Below are 16558 nucleotides of genomic sequence, written 5' to 3' on the forward strand. Positions count from 1 at the left end.
ATTGCTGTCTGGTAGGTTATAAATGAATAATAGAATTCTGTCAGTCTGTTAGGCTCAAGTCAACTGCCTTTTTCTGTTAAGTATCCTACCACACTCAGAATGAATGAACGAATGTTTGAATGAGTGTCTAAAGGTAGGCAGCTGTCGTTTTTCTGGTTAAACCTAAGCCAAGACTACAAAAGTTTAAGGTGACATATAGAAATGGAATAAAATAAAAACAATCCACATACATTGTTTAAAATTTTTATTTGCTTAAAAAAAAGAATGGAAATAGGTTTGCAAAAATATATCTGCATGTACAAAGTAATCCATGTGGTTAAGGAGGGCAAGCTCTGGAACATACTGTACTGCTGAATAAATTGTTCATCAAAATTGGATCTTTTTCCATCAGAATCAGTGGGAAGTCATTATTTTACATGTCAAAAGCCACTGAAAAAACTAAATCTATTTTTACAATCACCAAATTCAGAAAGGTTATATTCAAACACATATTCTTGGATACCAGTGGAGCTAATTACCAAGTGATCTCAGAGTTGGACAGATCAATTTAGCAAGAGGTAGTTTCTCCAATCATGTCCCTTCTTTCTTTTCAGCAAGGTCATTCCTAGAGGGGATAAGGATAAAAGCATAATCTTCGAGTCCCTCTGAATTCCTGTTCTGCTGGGACCCCATTTTCCTCAAAGACAGTCATATCTGTCTTGTTGCATTTTAGGACTTGAGATCATCTACCACAGAAAAGATTCCAGAGTTCAAACTTCTTGGCCAATTTTTCTTTGAGCATGCCATTAAAACAACAAAGAGAAATCAATCCTATGGTGTCATGGATTAAGGGGAATTGTTTAAAACATACTTTTTGTTAATATAACAATATTATTAACAATATCCAAGGAGGAGGTGTAGGCTGGTGAAATGAGCCCCCCCCCAAAGGTAGCATACAAACCACATAATGACATTCTTCTTGAATAAGTTGCCTTAGGAGCTTTTGCGGTTGGTCCTCCAAGTTCTCCTGAGACTATCAGATCCCAGAGCCCCACAGCTCCATGGCTTCCAGCTCATCTTGGACAGGGGTGAATTCTGGCTCATCAGGATGGGGAACTAGAGAGGAAGAGTGGGGGTGGGGACGTGATAGAACCCAGGAACCATAAATTGATATCCTCCCCTTATATGGGTCCATAGAGACATAGTCTCTAAAGTACAGAGATATCCTGCTCGGGTAGAAAGTAGTAGCTACCTTTATCCACCACACTGCTTGCACCTTTGCCAGGAGGTTTCAGATGGTTAGTGAAAGGAGGAAGGTACAGGTATACTGCAGGAATTGTTAGGAAACTAGAATCACAGCCAACTGCTTAAATATTACATGTTTTATTTACAAAAGAAACCCTGAAATATCAGCAGAATGAGGAAAGAAAAATCAATTTTAAAAACCCATCTCATGTTAGAAGTCCAACACCAGGGGGCAGTATGGAGGGGAGGTGATCAGAGGAAGAATGGATAGTAGGGTGGTCAGGGAGAAAGATGCCCAGCAATTTGTGTGGGTACAGGAAAGAGGAAAAGACACATTTAAGTAACTATTCCTGGGCCTTCACCTAGGGAAGCTTGGGATAATTCTTGGTAGACAATCTTATACCTACGCTCAGGCTGATATGGAGCAGTCAGTTTCTATAACAACTGACACATGTGATTTGGTTAAGTTCCAGTCTTATCATTGTATGTGCTTGGAGCAGGGAGGGCAAGAAATGTGACAGTGGGCAGGTAGGGAAGCAGGTGAGGCAGGGAAACAGAGTGCCCATTGTTAGGGGCAGGGGATGGGTGGTGGTGGTCAACAGGACAGTTCTGTATCTGCAGCCAATTGCCCAGGCCAATGTAATCAGTGGAGGAGTTCCACATCAGTGCTGGTAATCATTGTAAGGGATCAGATCTTAATAAGGGACAGGGATATTTGAGAGAATGGGGAGGGAAGAGATGAACAGAGAAAAACACATCAGCAAAACTCTGACCAGTCCCTCTGGCAAATAAGGTTAAATTTTAATTCATTGGCTAATAAGCTCATTGCCCCAAAGCAGTCTTTGAACCTCTCTCTTGATGCTTCCAAGTGTGACTATGTTAGAAAATGTCCCATTACACAACCCTCCAGCATGCAGACCACAGATGTTTTCAGGAAGCATAATCTTCTCAGAATCTCAGTCTAGTAGTTAGTAAGAGGCAAGGACAGCATGGCCACTTTTGTTTCTTAAAATAATCCTTGGTGACCTAAAATGCATGCGGTGGGCAGGATGTCACCCAACAGTATCTCCAGGGCCCTCCTAATTACGGGGAAAGTTCTAAGTTTGAGGTTTCGCCAAAACAAGAGTAAAACTTTAGAGGACTTCATGGCCACACCACAGAAATAACACAGAATGAGAGGCCCCAAAGAATGTTCAAACATGTCCCTCAATGATCAGATATGAGGTCAGAGGCCAAATCTGTGTGGATCGCCATTTGGAAGCAAGGAAGACTTAGATGTGGTATTATTTTAAATTTCCTCTTCAGGGGTAGCCTCTATATTAATTTGTACTTTACAGAAGATGCCTCTGGATAATTTAAAAGGTTATGAGCAATTCAAGCTCTGCTTCCTGCCCATAATAGGTCTGCTTTTATAGCACCCTCACCATTATGATACTAAGCATAGCAAGACATTGCTCAAAGCCCACAAGGGCTGACACTTACCTCCTACGCTGTAGGCAGAACATGAAGAGGGGTCGCAGTATCCAGGCTGGCCAGAAGGACCTTGTGGTCCAGGCACCCCCAAGTGACCTGGTGGACCCCTTGGTCCAGGAGAGCCAGGGGGTCCAGGGCTTCCTGGCCGACTTTCCCCGGAAGGTCCTACAAAGTACCCACCAATGAAAACAGTTGGCCTTTTATCATCACAGGGTGAGTTTTCAGACTACCAAGAAGTAAACTAACTCTTACAAGAAGTTAAGATATTACACATCTTAACAACTAGGGTGACCTGCCTCTCTCTACTCATTGAGTTCTATTCCTGAACTGGATTTCCTGGACAGAGGATCATACTGCAATCACATGTTCTCCTGGAGGTCAATGCTTTCAATCAGCTCAGGAAACCAGAAAGCAAAATGTAGTCTTTTTTTTTTATCACCTCCTGGATATGAAAGGGAAAGGAGCATACCACTGTCAACCTTGTTTTCTTTATGGAGCTTCTGTTTCCCAATGCAGGTTCCTTATGAATTCAATGTATGGCTATGTGCGCGCGCGCGCGCGCGCACACACACACACACATGAACACACTTGATCTCAACCTTATAACTTATCCTGATTTATGGCCCCAGATAATTGGAATAAATTAGTCTAAATTTGAAAGAAATTATACTGGAGGAGAAAAATGAGAATTCTGAAATTGGACCCAATATACGAATCCAAAATTTCTTTAGGCTAGCTTGAATCAATTGAGAACTTACATTGAGTGAAAGTGAGAAGGGGATTAAAATTTTTGTGAATTTAAGAAGTATGTCAGTCTGGAATTTTTCTGGTTTATGCGTTTGTTTTATTTTGCTTTAGGCCTGGATTTGAACAGTGTTTAGAAGGCCTTTTTCAACTAGAAATGAAACTCTTCAACTAGAACCAAAATGAAAATTAGGAACACGTATCACCTTATATTTGAAAAGCGTTGTGACTCTCAGATGCATTCAGTTTCATTCAATTAACATTCACCAACCACTCATTCTGCGTAAGGCACGAGCTAGATCAGTTCCTCATACAATCTCTAATAACAGGAGTATTTATACTCAAAGTGAATCCATTGCATTAGGAATCTCTCCTACAAAAGGTATTTTCCAAAATCATCATTAGGTTGGAAAGAAAAATCGGTAAGTCATTTGATTCAATATGGCTAAGACGGGGATTGTAAATATACAGTAGGATTGTAAACTTATAACATTAATAACAGAGTATGATCATCTGGAAGCCATTCTAAAAGCACATAGTAAAATACACAAAACTCATTCAGTAAGGTGACCATGGTGGCAGAAACTACGAGTGTTCATCAGATATCCATGCGTTCCCCTAGATTTTGAGACTCCCTTACAGGTCGGCTGGGGCTATGTGGCTAGTTTCAGCCAGTGAAATATGACTGGAAATGACATCTTTCATCCTGCAGTCAGGAAGTTGATGTGCCTCCTTTATCTTTCTCCTCAAGGCCTTTTGTTCCAAAATGGGGGGAAAGTTACCCTACCCACATCAAACTTTGGGTAAGTATCAATCCACTAAGCATTGGGGATTGATTTGTTACTACAGCATAGCCTAGCCCAGCCTAACTCATGCAAACAATAAGATCCCAGAATATGCTGTATCTTTGGGGGCTTGTGTATTGGGAGGTTCGTTACTAACAAACTGGCCTTCCAATGAAAGGAACAAGAAATATGGCCATTCCAGTTGGACACAAGGATGTAATATGGCCATTTGCCTCACCTGCAATGTCAAGTGAATATAGAGATTTAGGATTTCCATCTTGAAGTTTCCTGTTAGGTAGGAAGAGTTACCTGCTGGCCCAGGGGGGCCTCTTGGACCTTGAGTTCCAATGCCTGGATTTCCTTTATCTCCCTTCACACCAGTTAAACCTATTCAAAAAAAGAAGAAAAAAGAAAGAAAAGAAAGTTCTCCTTAAAACGAAATCTGGGTGGTTCTGTTTTTCTGGGTTTCGAAAGGACATCGCTGATGAAGGCAATGATGAGGGTTGATTTAGGGTTACGGTTGTCATGGGACTTTTAAATTGAATCCTGACACTGGCGACTCCTGCACAACCACATACAGAACGCTGGCTCTGTATCTGAGCTTGTCCTCTGTATTTGTAATACTGCAAGTTTATCGTCCTCCCTCCCACTGAAGTGGCTCAGCCTGCAGGGATCTGGCCTGTGTCTTTGCACGCACCAGGCCATTGGACGTATGCAGTTGGCACTCCACGAGTAACACAATAGAAATCACAAGTGGACATATCTAACATTTTCCTTTTGGTCCACCCTGTAATGTATCTGCAAAAGGCATGAATTATAATTAGGCAGCAAAGTTCTAAAGAGCGTGAGTTTCCATTAAAAACTTGGAAGCTTCAGGACAGCCTGTGTTTGATTTGGCTGATTCAGCCCCATAAAAATCTAAACCTATTCATGTTTCTTTTCCACTGAACAAACTTCTTATTCCAAATAATTTACGGTGTTGTTGACAAACTATAGATTTTTACAGGCAGAAAAACAGAGAAATACATGCTCTGACACTTCATCGTCCAAATGGGTCCTATCACAAGACTGCTGAACAGGTGAGACAGCATGCTATATTGAGGCCCGATTCGTCAGACCGAGAGAAGAATCAGACTGGGGTCTGGGTTACCCTGGCTCGCATCACAGAAAGTCTCTAGTAACTGTTTTTCATGTACAATAATACTTTGAAATAATAGAATGCAGAAATACATCTCTTCATAATTCCAAAGAAATTATGTGTGAACTGGCAAAGCCTAGGAGGGAACATAAATAAAGGAAAATAATTTGATGGGCAGCAGGCATGCAAGTGATCTAAAGTGTTTATAGTTACAAATAACTTTTTTTCCCCTTCTAAGTGCAAGACATGTTCACTGTAGGCAAATTAGAAGATACAAAAAGCAAGGACTCCAGTCCTAGAGAATAATCACTTTTAACATCTTGGTTTGTAACTTCCAGAAAGAAAGGTATTAATGTAGTATTTGCTCTGGGAATAGCAGGTTTTTTTCTACACTGCACATATATTGATGGTCCTTTCGTTTGAAGTTTTGATGTCTGCTGTGTTCCTTGTTGACCACCCCTTGGGGTCAAGGTGGTATACCTGTCACCTTTAAAAAAGCCCTTCTTCCTTGTTAGCGGTCCTCAGGGCTGCTCCATCCACCTCAATGCTTCCCTGACATCCATGCCTATTGCATGTGGCCTTGGTGGTGTTTCCTGAGCTCACAAAAGACCAGTACTGCAGGAAGAGGGCAGGGCACTGACCACCGAGCCTCTGACCTCCTGTTCTGAGACTCACTCTTCCCCTAGGAACTGACAGGAAGAGAGTTATTTCTCAAAAGTAAAACTACAATCATATCTGAGTTTAAAAATCACATAACTTACTCAGACAAGCCAACATCTAATGCTCAATTGCTAAATCAGTTGTTCAGACAGAAAATCACCATGAGTACCTCTACTGGGCTTTACCCAAATAGCTACTAGTTTAGCTAACTGGGCAATAATTGGAGTGAGTACTTTTGTTTTTTTTTCTTTTTCTTTTTTTGTTTTATTTTTGGCTGTGTTGGGTCTTCGTTGCTGCGTGCGGGCTTTCTCTAGTTGCGGCAAGCGGAGGCTACGCTTCGTTGGGGTGCGTGGGATTCTCATTGCAGCGGCTTCTCTTGTTGCGGAGCACAGGCTCTAGGTGTGCGGGCTTCAGTAGTTGTGGCAAGTGGGCTCAGTAGTTGTGGCGCATGGGCTTAGTTGCTCCACAGCATGTGGGATCTTCCCGAACCAGGGCTCAAACCTGTATCCCCTGCATTGGCAGGCAGATTCTTAACCACTGTGCCACCAGAGAAGTCCTGTGAGTACTGTTTTTAATAGGAGGTAGATGCTCCCTCACTTGTGAACAATTATGTCCTAACGTGCATCTGGAAATTTAGCAGAAATAGCCTCTTCATCCGTGAGAGTTGGCGTTGCTTTCCCCACAGGGAACCACTGACTTTTAAAGAATTAGAACACAAGAAAATACACCGATGACTAACAGCAGGCTGCATGATCAAATTCACAGTGACTCAGAGGCCTCCCGTGACCTTACAGTACCTAACGATCAATGGTAAGGACATGGCTTCTCGGGGATTCTCCACAAGTGGAAGACATAGGCTGAAGACGACATCCAGGACAGTATCCTTGGGAATAAGCCCCTGATAAGAGTTTCCTGACCTATCCTTTGCTTATTCACAAAGAAAGCAAAAGCTGGGGAAGACTGGGGAGTAGAACGTCTGGTTGTTTTGATTTTCTAATTATGTAGAGAAAAGCAAGTGGCATTTGTTATTATCTGCAATACAAGTCAAAGTAAGAGAGGAAGGTCCTCAAAAGAATATTCCAGCCCCTCAAGATGCCTTAAAAGAAAAAAAGAAAAAAAAAGAAAGCTTTTAAGGATATAGTTATATATTAACAGAGAATTTTAGATTTCCTTATCCTTGAAGTTATGAAATGTTCCAACTACATATAGGCTAATATATCAATATCTGTCTATGTCTTCACTTGTGTTTCTCAGACTGAAGGAATACTCAGGTCCATGACAACCGATAAACCTTTCTTTAAGAATGAAAAAAACATGTTAAAAAACACCATTTAAGGGACTTCCCTGGTGGCCCAGTGGTTGAGAATCTGCCTGCCAATGCAGGGGACATGGGTTCGAGCCCTGGTCCGGGAAGATCCCACATGACGCAGAGCAACTAAGCCCGTGCGCCACAACTACTGAGCCCGTGCTCCAGAGCCTGTGAGCCACAACTACTGAGCCCGTGTGCCACAACTACTGAAGCCCGCGAGCCTAGAGCCCGTGCTCTGCAACAAGAGAAGCCACCACAATGAGAAGCCTGCGCACCGCAACAAAGAGTGGCCCCTGCTTGCCGCAAATAGAGAAAGCCCACACAGCAAACGAAGACCCAATGCAGCCAACAATAAATACATATATACATACATACATATACATACATACATAGAGTTAAAAAACAAACAAACAACCACTATTTAAGTATCTAAGATGAGGACTGAAATTGAAGGCTAAGCTTAGAGACCTCAGATCTCTAAGAATAGAACTGGATACACTTTTTTGTTTTTCTTTTTTTTCTTTTTTTTTTGTGTTACGCAGGCCTCTCACTGTTGTTGCCTCTCCCATTGTGGAGCACAGGCTCCGGACGCACAGGCCCAGTGGCCATGGCTCACGGGCCCAGCCACTCCGTGGCATGTGGGATCCTCCCAGACCGGGGCACGAACCCGTGTCCCCTGCATTGGCAGGCGGACTCTCAACCACTGCACCACCAGGGAAGCCCTGGATATACTTTTGATAAGCCTTGTAGGCTGTAATTAAAAGGAAGGAAATCAAATGTTCTAAAATGTCAGCCTGTGACTGTCCATGAAATGACAATAAAGTCTGGGCATAGTCATTCTTTACAGACAAAATGCAGTCATCGCCCATAATAAGAGCTCCCTCATACATCTCTTTTGTGAGGGTCCAAGGTGGGGTCATTTGGTGCTGAGATGGGGTCACCAGAGCTAAATACCAGCATCCTTTCTGCAAAGACATGGGAACTCCTGAGTTCACAGGATATTCCCTCCTGAAATACCCTTTCCACCTTGGGTGTCTCCATAAATACTCCTCATTCTTAAAGACTCAACTCAAAGCTTCTTTACAACCACAACAGGCAGAAGCACAACAAATTCAAGGATTATCTATCTCAATCATGGCTATATCCCCTACATTTCTATGGTGCCTTCCACATAGTACCTAACCCACAAATATTTACTGAATGAACAAATGAACGAATGAATGAATAATTTGCTTCCATATTACCTGTGCCTCCTTTGGCACTTATCCCATTGCATTGCTTTTTCTCATGTTCACCTCACCCGGCACCATGAGCCTGATGACTGCAGGGACCATGCCTTATTTATTGCTCTAGTGTCAGATCCAAGCACAATCTCACACATAGTAGGTGTCCAGTAAATACGGGAAGGCTAACTGAATGACTGAATGTCTACACCAAAATGCAGCTGACTGTTAAAAAGCAAGCATGACCTTTGAAGGATCAAAAAAAAAAAATTCCTTAGGCTGGAACTCTGCTTTTACTTTCACATGCCTGGCTTTTGTGAAAACTGTTTTTTTCTGAAAAGCTCCTTATGTGGCAATATTAACTACTAGCGTTATTTAGAGATGAGTATCATGGACTCCAATTAAATTTAAGTTTCTGTCATTTTTTAAAAAATGAGCATAGGGACTTCCCTGGTGGCGCAGTGGTTGAGAGTACACCTGCCAACGCAGAGGACACAGGTTTGAGCCCTGGTCTGGGAAGATCCCACATGTTGCGTAGCAACTAAGCCCGTGCTCCACAACTACTGAGCCTGCGCTCTAGAGCCCGCGAGCCACAACTACTGAGCCCACGTGCTACAACTACTGAAGCCCACGTGCCCAGAACCCGTGTTCACAACAAGAGAAGCCACTGCAATGAGAAGCCCGCGCACCACGATGGAGAGTAGCCCCTGCTCGCTGCAACTAGAGAAAGGCCACACGCAGCAACGAAGACCCAATGCAGCCAAAAATAAATAAATAATTTTTTTAAAAAAATTGAGCATAGCTGATATCAATGAAGATCTAACTTACTAAAAATGTGATTTAGCTAAGATTAAAATATCCTTAGTTTTCTGTGGAGTTACCAAAAATATTTAGAATAGAATAAAATCTTTTCTATTATTTATTCGTTCATTCTTTTTTTCTTTTTTTAATGAGAATTTTTATGATCTACTCTCTTAGATCTTACTCTCATTAGAATTTTAAGATCTTACTCTCTTCTTTCTTTCTTTTTTGAAACTTTTAAAATAGACTTTACTTTTTTTAGAGCAGTCTTAGGTTCACAGCAATACTGAATAGAAAGTAGAGAGAGTTCCCGAATATCCCCACCCCCTACACTTGCATGGCCTCCGCCAATATCAACATCCCTCAGTAGAGTGGTATATTTGTCATATTCTTTCTTTTTTAAAAGTCTCATGAGAAACCACATCACGGCTACCTGATTCTCCCTTACTACTAATCTAACACTGACCCTCCACTATTTTCTTTTACAGATCTACTAAGGCAGAGACATGTTTGTTCTAGTTCATCATTATATTCCTAGTACCAGGCACATATTAGTCACTCAAGAAATATGATGAATGAATGAAATACAAGGTCTGATTGCAGATTTTGACAAACCAAGGATGTGACCAGTTGGTGTGTCAGCTATTCCTATAAATGGCCTCACCATGTTTTGAATGGTAGATGCTTTACATGTATAAACTCACTTAGTCTTCACAAGAACCAAGATGGCAGGCACTACTCTTAACCCTAAAAGAGGCCTGTGATTCAGAGAGGTTAAGTCATTTGTCCTTAGCTAGTAAGTAACAGAGCCAAGATTTCAACATAGGCAGGTTGATTCTGAGGCCTATACACTTAACCACAACACTCCCGGCCTCTCCATCCCAAGCTGGAGCTAGAGGCTGAGTTTGTCTTGTTTACTGTAGTCATGGCTTCCTGAACTGCCTGTCCAATCAATCTGCACATTTTCTCTGGTCCCACACTCAGAAATCAGCCCTGTGGTTATCATATTTCTTCAACTTACTTCCCTTGGTTTACACACTTGCCCTCTGCTCTGAGCAATACTTGGGGTTGATTTTAATAGGATTTATCCTGCTCACACTGATGACTTGCCCAGGATCTGGCCTTTGGTTATCAGTTTCCTATTTTTCTTGGCCTGTTGGCCTCTGAGTGGGAAGAGTTCACCCATTCCTATGGTCCCATGACCACACCAAGCACTCAGGCTGGAGTCTCATGCTACTCCAAGGAGCAGAGACATTCCCTCTTTATTCCAGACATTCTGAGCAACTCTCAGAATTTATGCCCAGGCAGATATGCAAGGCCTGGGTAATGTTTTCATTGTAATTCTACCAAGAAGCCACAGAAAGTGTGAGACAAGGCTTCAGCTATGTTATTACATTGTCTGTTGCCTGGGAAATGGCTGGTGATAAATTCCAAGTATAGTCTGTTTTTCATTCAATGTATGCTTGAATGCCTGCTAGGTACAAGGTACTGGATCAAGTACCTAACTACAAGGTGGCAGATTAATTGGACTCAATCCAACAAGTATTTTATGTCCTTTTCCAGGCTCTGCTATTTTTACATGCTTGGCCCATAGGATTAGTACCAGCATGTGGAGCTCCACATTTTGTGCTATGGTGGTCAAGACTGGAAAATACATATTGGTTTTTTGGTTTTTTTTTCCCTTTTGCGGTACACGGGCCTCTCACTGTTGTGGCCACTCCCGTTGCGGAGCACAGGCTCTGGATGCGCAGGCTCAGCGGTCATGGCTCAAGGGCCCAGCCGCTCCGCGGCATGTGGGATCTTCCCGAACTGCCTGCCGATGCAGGGGACACGGGTTCGTGCCCCGGTCCGGGAGGCTCCCACATGCCGCAGAGCAGCTGGGCCCGTGAGCCATGGCTGCTGAGCCTGTGTGTCCGGAGCCTGTGCTCCGCAATGGGAGAGGCCACAACAGTGAGAGGCCCGTGTACCGCACACAAAACCAAACCAAAACAAAAAACAAACAGACACTGTGCTAGTCCCACTGACAAGCTGAGGAAAACGCACTGAATCATTAAGTAGTGCCACCCAGTAGCCAAAGGAGCCTACTCACCAGATCGAGAGCAAGACAACAGGATAGTTTGCACTTCAATGTTTTCTATCGCTCAGAGACATGATAATATAGGCAGGAGGTCCTCAAGTCTTTTGACCACAGACATCTAAATTAGACACACTTACATTTGGGCAGTGGAGGGCAGGGGGAAGCACAGAGGGAGGAGGCAGTGAAGGAGGGAGAAGGGAGGACAGAGGAGAGAAGATGATGAGGTACCCAGCTCATCATCACACACTAACCCTATCTTGTTGTTTGCAGGTTGACAGTTCACAGCTGCAGGGGTGGAGCAAAAGAGAACAGGGATTAAATAGGGCACAAGGAATCCTGGTGTCTTGTCCATCTAGTTTTGCCACTGATATTATGACCTCATAGGTACATAATAAGAATGTCAGACCAAACGCCATCTATCACTTTCAGCTCCAAAGTTCTGATTGCTCTTCCTCAAATGCCATATCATTTCCAGCACTGACTGATGGGAAAATTATAAATGATACAAAGTTAGCAGGAAAATGAGCCAACTGCTATAGCTTAAAAAATGAGCATTGTGGGTTCAGCATGAATATTCAGCCATTTGATGGTATTTAAATAGATATTTAAATTAGAGCTTGGTCTGGTCTTTATTCTTTACAGAACTGAAAAGTGATGTGATGCTGTCTCCACTCTCGGAAAAGAAAGGAGTTTTGTCAGGGCATTGGGACAAGGCCAGGGTCTATGGAGTTTAAAACAAAATGTGTGGGCTTCCCTGGTGGCGCAGTGGTTGAGAGTCCGCCTGCTGATGCAGGGGACGTGGGTTTGCGCCCTGGTCCGGGAGGATCTCACATGCCGCGGAGCGGCTGGGCCCGTGAGCCATGGCCGCTGAGCCTGTGTGTCCAGAGCCTGTGCTCCGCAACGGGAGAGGCCACAACAGTGAGAGGCCCGCATACCGCAAAAACAAAAACAAAAACAAAAACAAAATAAAAACAACAAAATGTGTTACAGCCAACAGCCCTTCATAATAAGCATGAAGAATCACTATTAAGGTAAATACATCCTATATCTAGGATCCTCATCATGTTTTTCTGCGCTAGTAAAAAGTCCAGAAAAGTCAAATTATTTTGCTATGTTCACATAATAATTTAATGTCAAAGTTAAATCGAGAACCAATGAAAATAGAGAGGGTTAATGAATATATCTTCTCTATGTATGTTTTCACCCACTACACAAATGCATTTGGTATACTTATTTATTATAATGTGTTTATTGCTTTAAAAGCCATGTCAAAAAATTCACTGAAAATGGTTTATCATAGCTAATATAGCTTTGATACAGCTTTAGTTTTATCCTATAAACTGGTACATGGTATACTTCCATTTCACTTGTTTATGTTCAAGGCCAGAAATTTAGAAAATGACAAAGTACATTTCTACATTTAAAAGATAGGGAGTGGGGAAAAGAGAATTGGATGAAGGAGGTCAAAATGTACAAACTTCCACTTACAAGATAAATAAGTACTAGGGATGGAAAGTATGACATGATAAAAATAATTAATACTGCTGTGCATTATATATGTAAATTGTCAAGAGAGTAAATCCCAAGAGAAAAATATTTTCACAAGAAAAAACCATTTTTTTCCAATTTCTTTAATTTTGTATATATACGAGATAATGGATGTTCACTAAACTTACTGTGGTTACCATTTCATGGTGTACGTAAGCCAAATCATTATGCTATATGCCTTAAGCTTATACAGTGTATGTTAATTATATCTCAATAAATCTGGAAGAAAAAATGATAAAAAATAAAGGGAGTCTCTCTCTATTTCCAGATTTGTGTGTGCACACGCACGCACACACACACACACACACACACACAGAGGCAATATAGGCAGAAGATCCTTTGACCTTTTTACCACAGACATCTAAATTAGACACGCTTAAATTTGGGCACTGAAAAATCCAATGCTTTTTCTATGCATTTAGGAAATGCATATAAAATATACCCAGTATAACCAAAACTTCTATTTAAAAATTTCACCCTGCTTTTCCAGCTAAAATTATATGATGACGATTTGAAGAAAATGCTGACGTTGTCAACTTGGCAGAGTCATTGGCTATTAACAGGATGTCTTCAGATTGATGAACTAAACCACATGGGCTTCTGCTTGCATCATGGCTCTAGGGTTGAATGAGAAATGGCAGCCAAAAAGCTAGCCAAGTGGTAATTAACACCATAAATCACCTATGAGTCATGAAATAGCTATCAGATAACAGGTATTATGAGGAATAAAAGGAAAACAGACATTAAATTTGTTTTGTGGGGAGCATGTAGTCTCATTGGTGAAACAGGATTAACAAAGGTGAAACCAATAAAGGACAATTCAAGAAAGTATATTCTACCTTGGCGCTAAATGACATGTTTTACACAGTAATGAGGTAGGGATCGGCCATCCATTCATTTGTCAAATATGTGTTCAGGATCCTTTGTGGAGGATGCAGAGATGAAAGGCACAGTCCCATTCAAGGAACTCACAGTCCAGCGGGAAGACAGACAAGTACACCAACAATTACAATATAATGGGAAACTGCTATGATGGAGGCATGTGTTTGGGGACCAGGGAGTACAAACGAGAGAGATGTTACTCAGATCTTCCACCTGTTCATCCAGCTGGAATAATGTAGTGCAGCAACAACAAACACACTGGCCAAACAAATAAACCACGGTGAGGGATGAGTGGTCTGGCAGAGCTGACTCTTGAGATGGGTTTCAAAATTTGAGTCTGAATGAGCCAGAGGAACTGGGGAGTCAGAATAGCATGTGAAAATCCATGAAAGGCTATAAGAACAGGGCACAACAGGAATCAACACTGAGTATGGAAAGGAAAAGGCATGTATGAAGATGTGGTAAACCGAAATAGCGGTCTGAATTCTTCACTATTCTGCAATAGAATTATGCATCTGTTCTCTTGCAACAGGCTCATGCATTTCCCTATCCCTTGGATTTTGACTTGGCCGTGTGACTTGCTTCAACCAATGGGATATCAGTGGGCAATGATGTGAACAGAGGTTTGAAATATGACTGGTGGGTGGGTTGCCCTGTTTATTTCTGCCAATGCTATAAGGAGAACATACTCTAGGGAGCTACTGCCCCCCCAGCCAGGGCCCCAGCAGAGCAGAGCTGCCCTTGCCTCCCACAGACATGTGGTGAGAAATAATATCTATTGCTGTATGTTACTGAGATTTTTGTGGTTTGTTATGCAGCAAAAGCTGACTCATACTGAGAGCCCTGAGTAGTTCAGTTTGGCTAGAGCAAAGGGTACAGACTTGAAGTTAAGCTGACTGGAAAACATAACCTGGGACTACACAAAGATATCTTCCTGAGATGGCATTAACATTGGGCAGTATTTCCAGCATATTACCCATTACCTAAGACAAGGACTGAAATCCAATGCAAAGAATCTGCTATAACCTACTACACAGACATTCCAATTAAGGATTTCAAAAAAAATTTAAGCTACAGAAACGACTATATCAGTTTTCATGGCAAAAAGAAAACAAAACAAGTTACAGTTTTTTGTTATTGTAATGGTCATATTACAGTAGTACGAAGAGTGGGGACACAATTTAATGATAATTTTAATTTGTCAATGACTTTTTAAAATAATTCTTTGTGTTTGACTGGCAGATGATTTTATCCTGATTACAATGAATTCCAGAAATAGGGACACGAAAAGTGTTAGTCTACAAAAAGCCTTTTCCAATAGGGGCTACTCTTTCAAGGTGCTTAAATCTACATCTTATATTTCCCTCTAAAAAGCTACATCTGGCATTTGAATACTTTAAAGGAGGTGGGAGAGAAAGACACCCATTTAAATGGCAAAAACTGGCAGACACAGCATGAACCAACCCTTCACAAGTGTGCTAGAAGTCAGACTGCGTGGAAATCATTCTTACAGATGAAAGCATCACCGTGGTTACATGGCAAGGGCAGAAAACCTTGGTTGAATTTAGAACAATGTGATTAAATACATATTCACAAATTCTATGCTCCTCCCTTCAAATGTACAGCTTAGTCCCCCTCTACTTGAGCATGGGCAGGGCTTAGTGACTCCCTCCTAATAAAGAGAATATGATGAAAGCAAAGCTGTGACTTCTAGGACTAGTTACAAAAGGTACTGTGGACTCACCCCTGCTCTCTTGCAGGGATTACTGGCTCTGAGGAAAGCAGCCGCCATGCTGTGAGAACATCCAAGCATCCCTATGGAGAGATTTATCCTTCTCATGCAAATATAAGCAGAGTAGTCAGGGAGGGCCTTAGACCCTGCTAATCATTCCTGACAGTGAGTGAGCCAGCCATCCTGGAAGTAGATCTGCCAGCCCCATTTGAGCCTCCAGATAACTGTAGCCCTGACTGACATCTTAACTGCAACCTCATCAGAGACCCTGAGCCAGAAGCACCCAGCTAAACTACTCCTGAATCCCAGACCCATAAAATCCATGATTATATACGTTTTGTTGTTTTAAGCTTCTAAGTTTCAGAGTAATTTGTTCATAGTAATAGATCAATACATAGGGCTTCTTTCTGCAGCCATGGTAAATGCAAAGGGTCACTCTGTAACAGGAAAAAAAAACAACAACCTACAAAATAAAAGATGGTGCAAAGAGATAAAGAGATAGAGCATTCATTGTCAATGCCTTAAGGTCACTATACTTTAGGAAAACACAATCCATCAAACCTTCAGAGAAAGGTCTTGTTCCAAAGGACATTCAAATTGGACTTTGCTGGATAATTAATGGGTGTAAAAAGAGAAAACTATTTCTCTGGAATTCATCTCTCAGGATATGAGAGGGAGGGGATAGGAAAGCAAGAGAGGAAGAAGACAAACATGTATTTCAGCAGATTTTTATCAGCAATGAAAAGACTATGTCTCACGCAGCTGAGTATCAACCATAATACAACATCACAGGGAAGACTTGTAAATATTTAAGCATCAACCAGTAACTTATTATGAGAGCTCTACTGGCCCTCTATCTTTCATCAAGTTGATCTGTCCCATAAAGAGAATTTTTCCAGGAATAAACCAGGATACAAGGGACATTAAGGAGTTTCACAGATGCTTACCATTGAGGCATTCCT

General features: G+C 41.8%; 1 protein-coding gene across 1 annotated transcript in view; it reads right to left on the reverse strand.

Moving 5' to 3' along the window:
- Positions 1–1015: 1015 nt before the first annotated feature.
- The window catches only part of COL14A1 (collagen type XIV alpha 1 chain), a 231472-nt gene continuing 215929 nt past the window's right edge, over positions 1016–16558 (reverse strand). Inside the window, exons 46-48 of the mRNA XM_007451664.1 lie at positions 4536–4613; positions 2707–2862; positions 1016–1095 (exon numbers count right to left, since the gene is read on the reverse strand). Of these exons, the coding sequence (XP_007451726.1) occupies positions 1016–1095; positions 2707–2862; positions 4536–4613 (314 nt within the window). The remainder of the gene's footprint in view (positions 1096–2706; positions 2863–4535; positions 4614–16558) is intronic.

This window comes from Lipotes vexillifer, unplaced genomic scaffold, assembly GCF_000442215.2.
Source record: "Lipotes vexillifer unplaced genomic scaffold, Lipotes_vexillifer_v1.1 scaffold440, whole genome shotgun sequence".
NCBI lineage: Eukaryota > Metazoa > Chordata > Mammalia > Artiodactyla > Lipotidae > Lipotes > Lipotes vexillifer.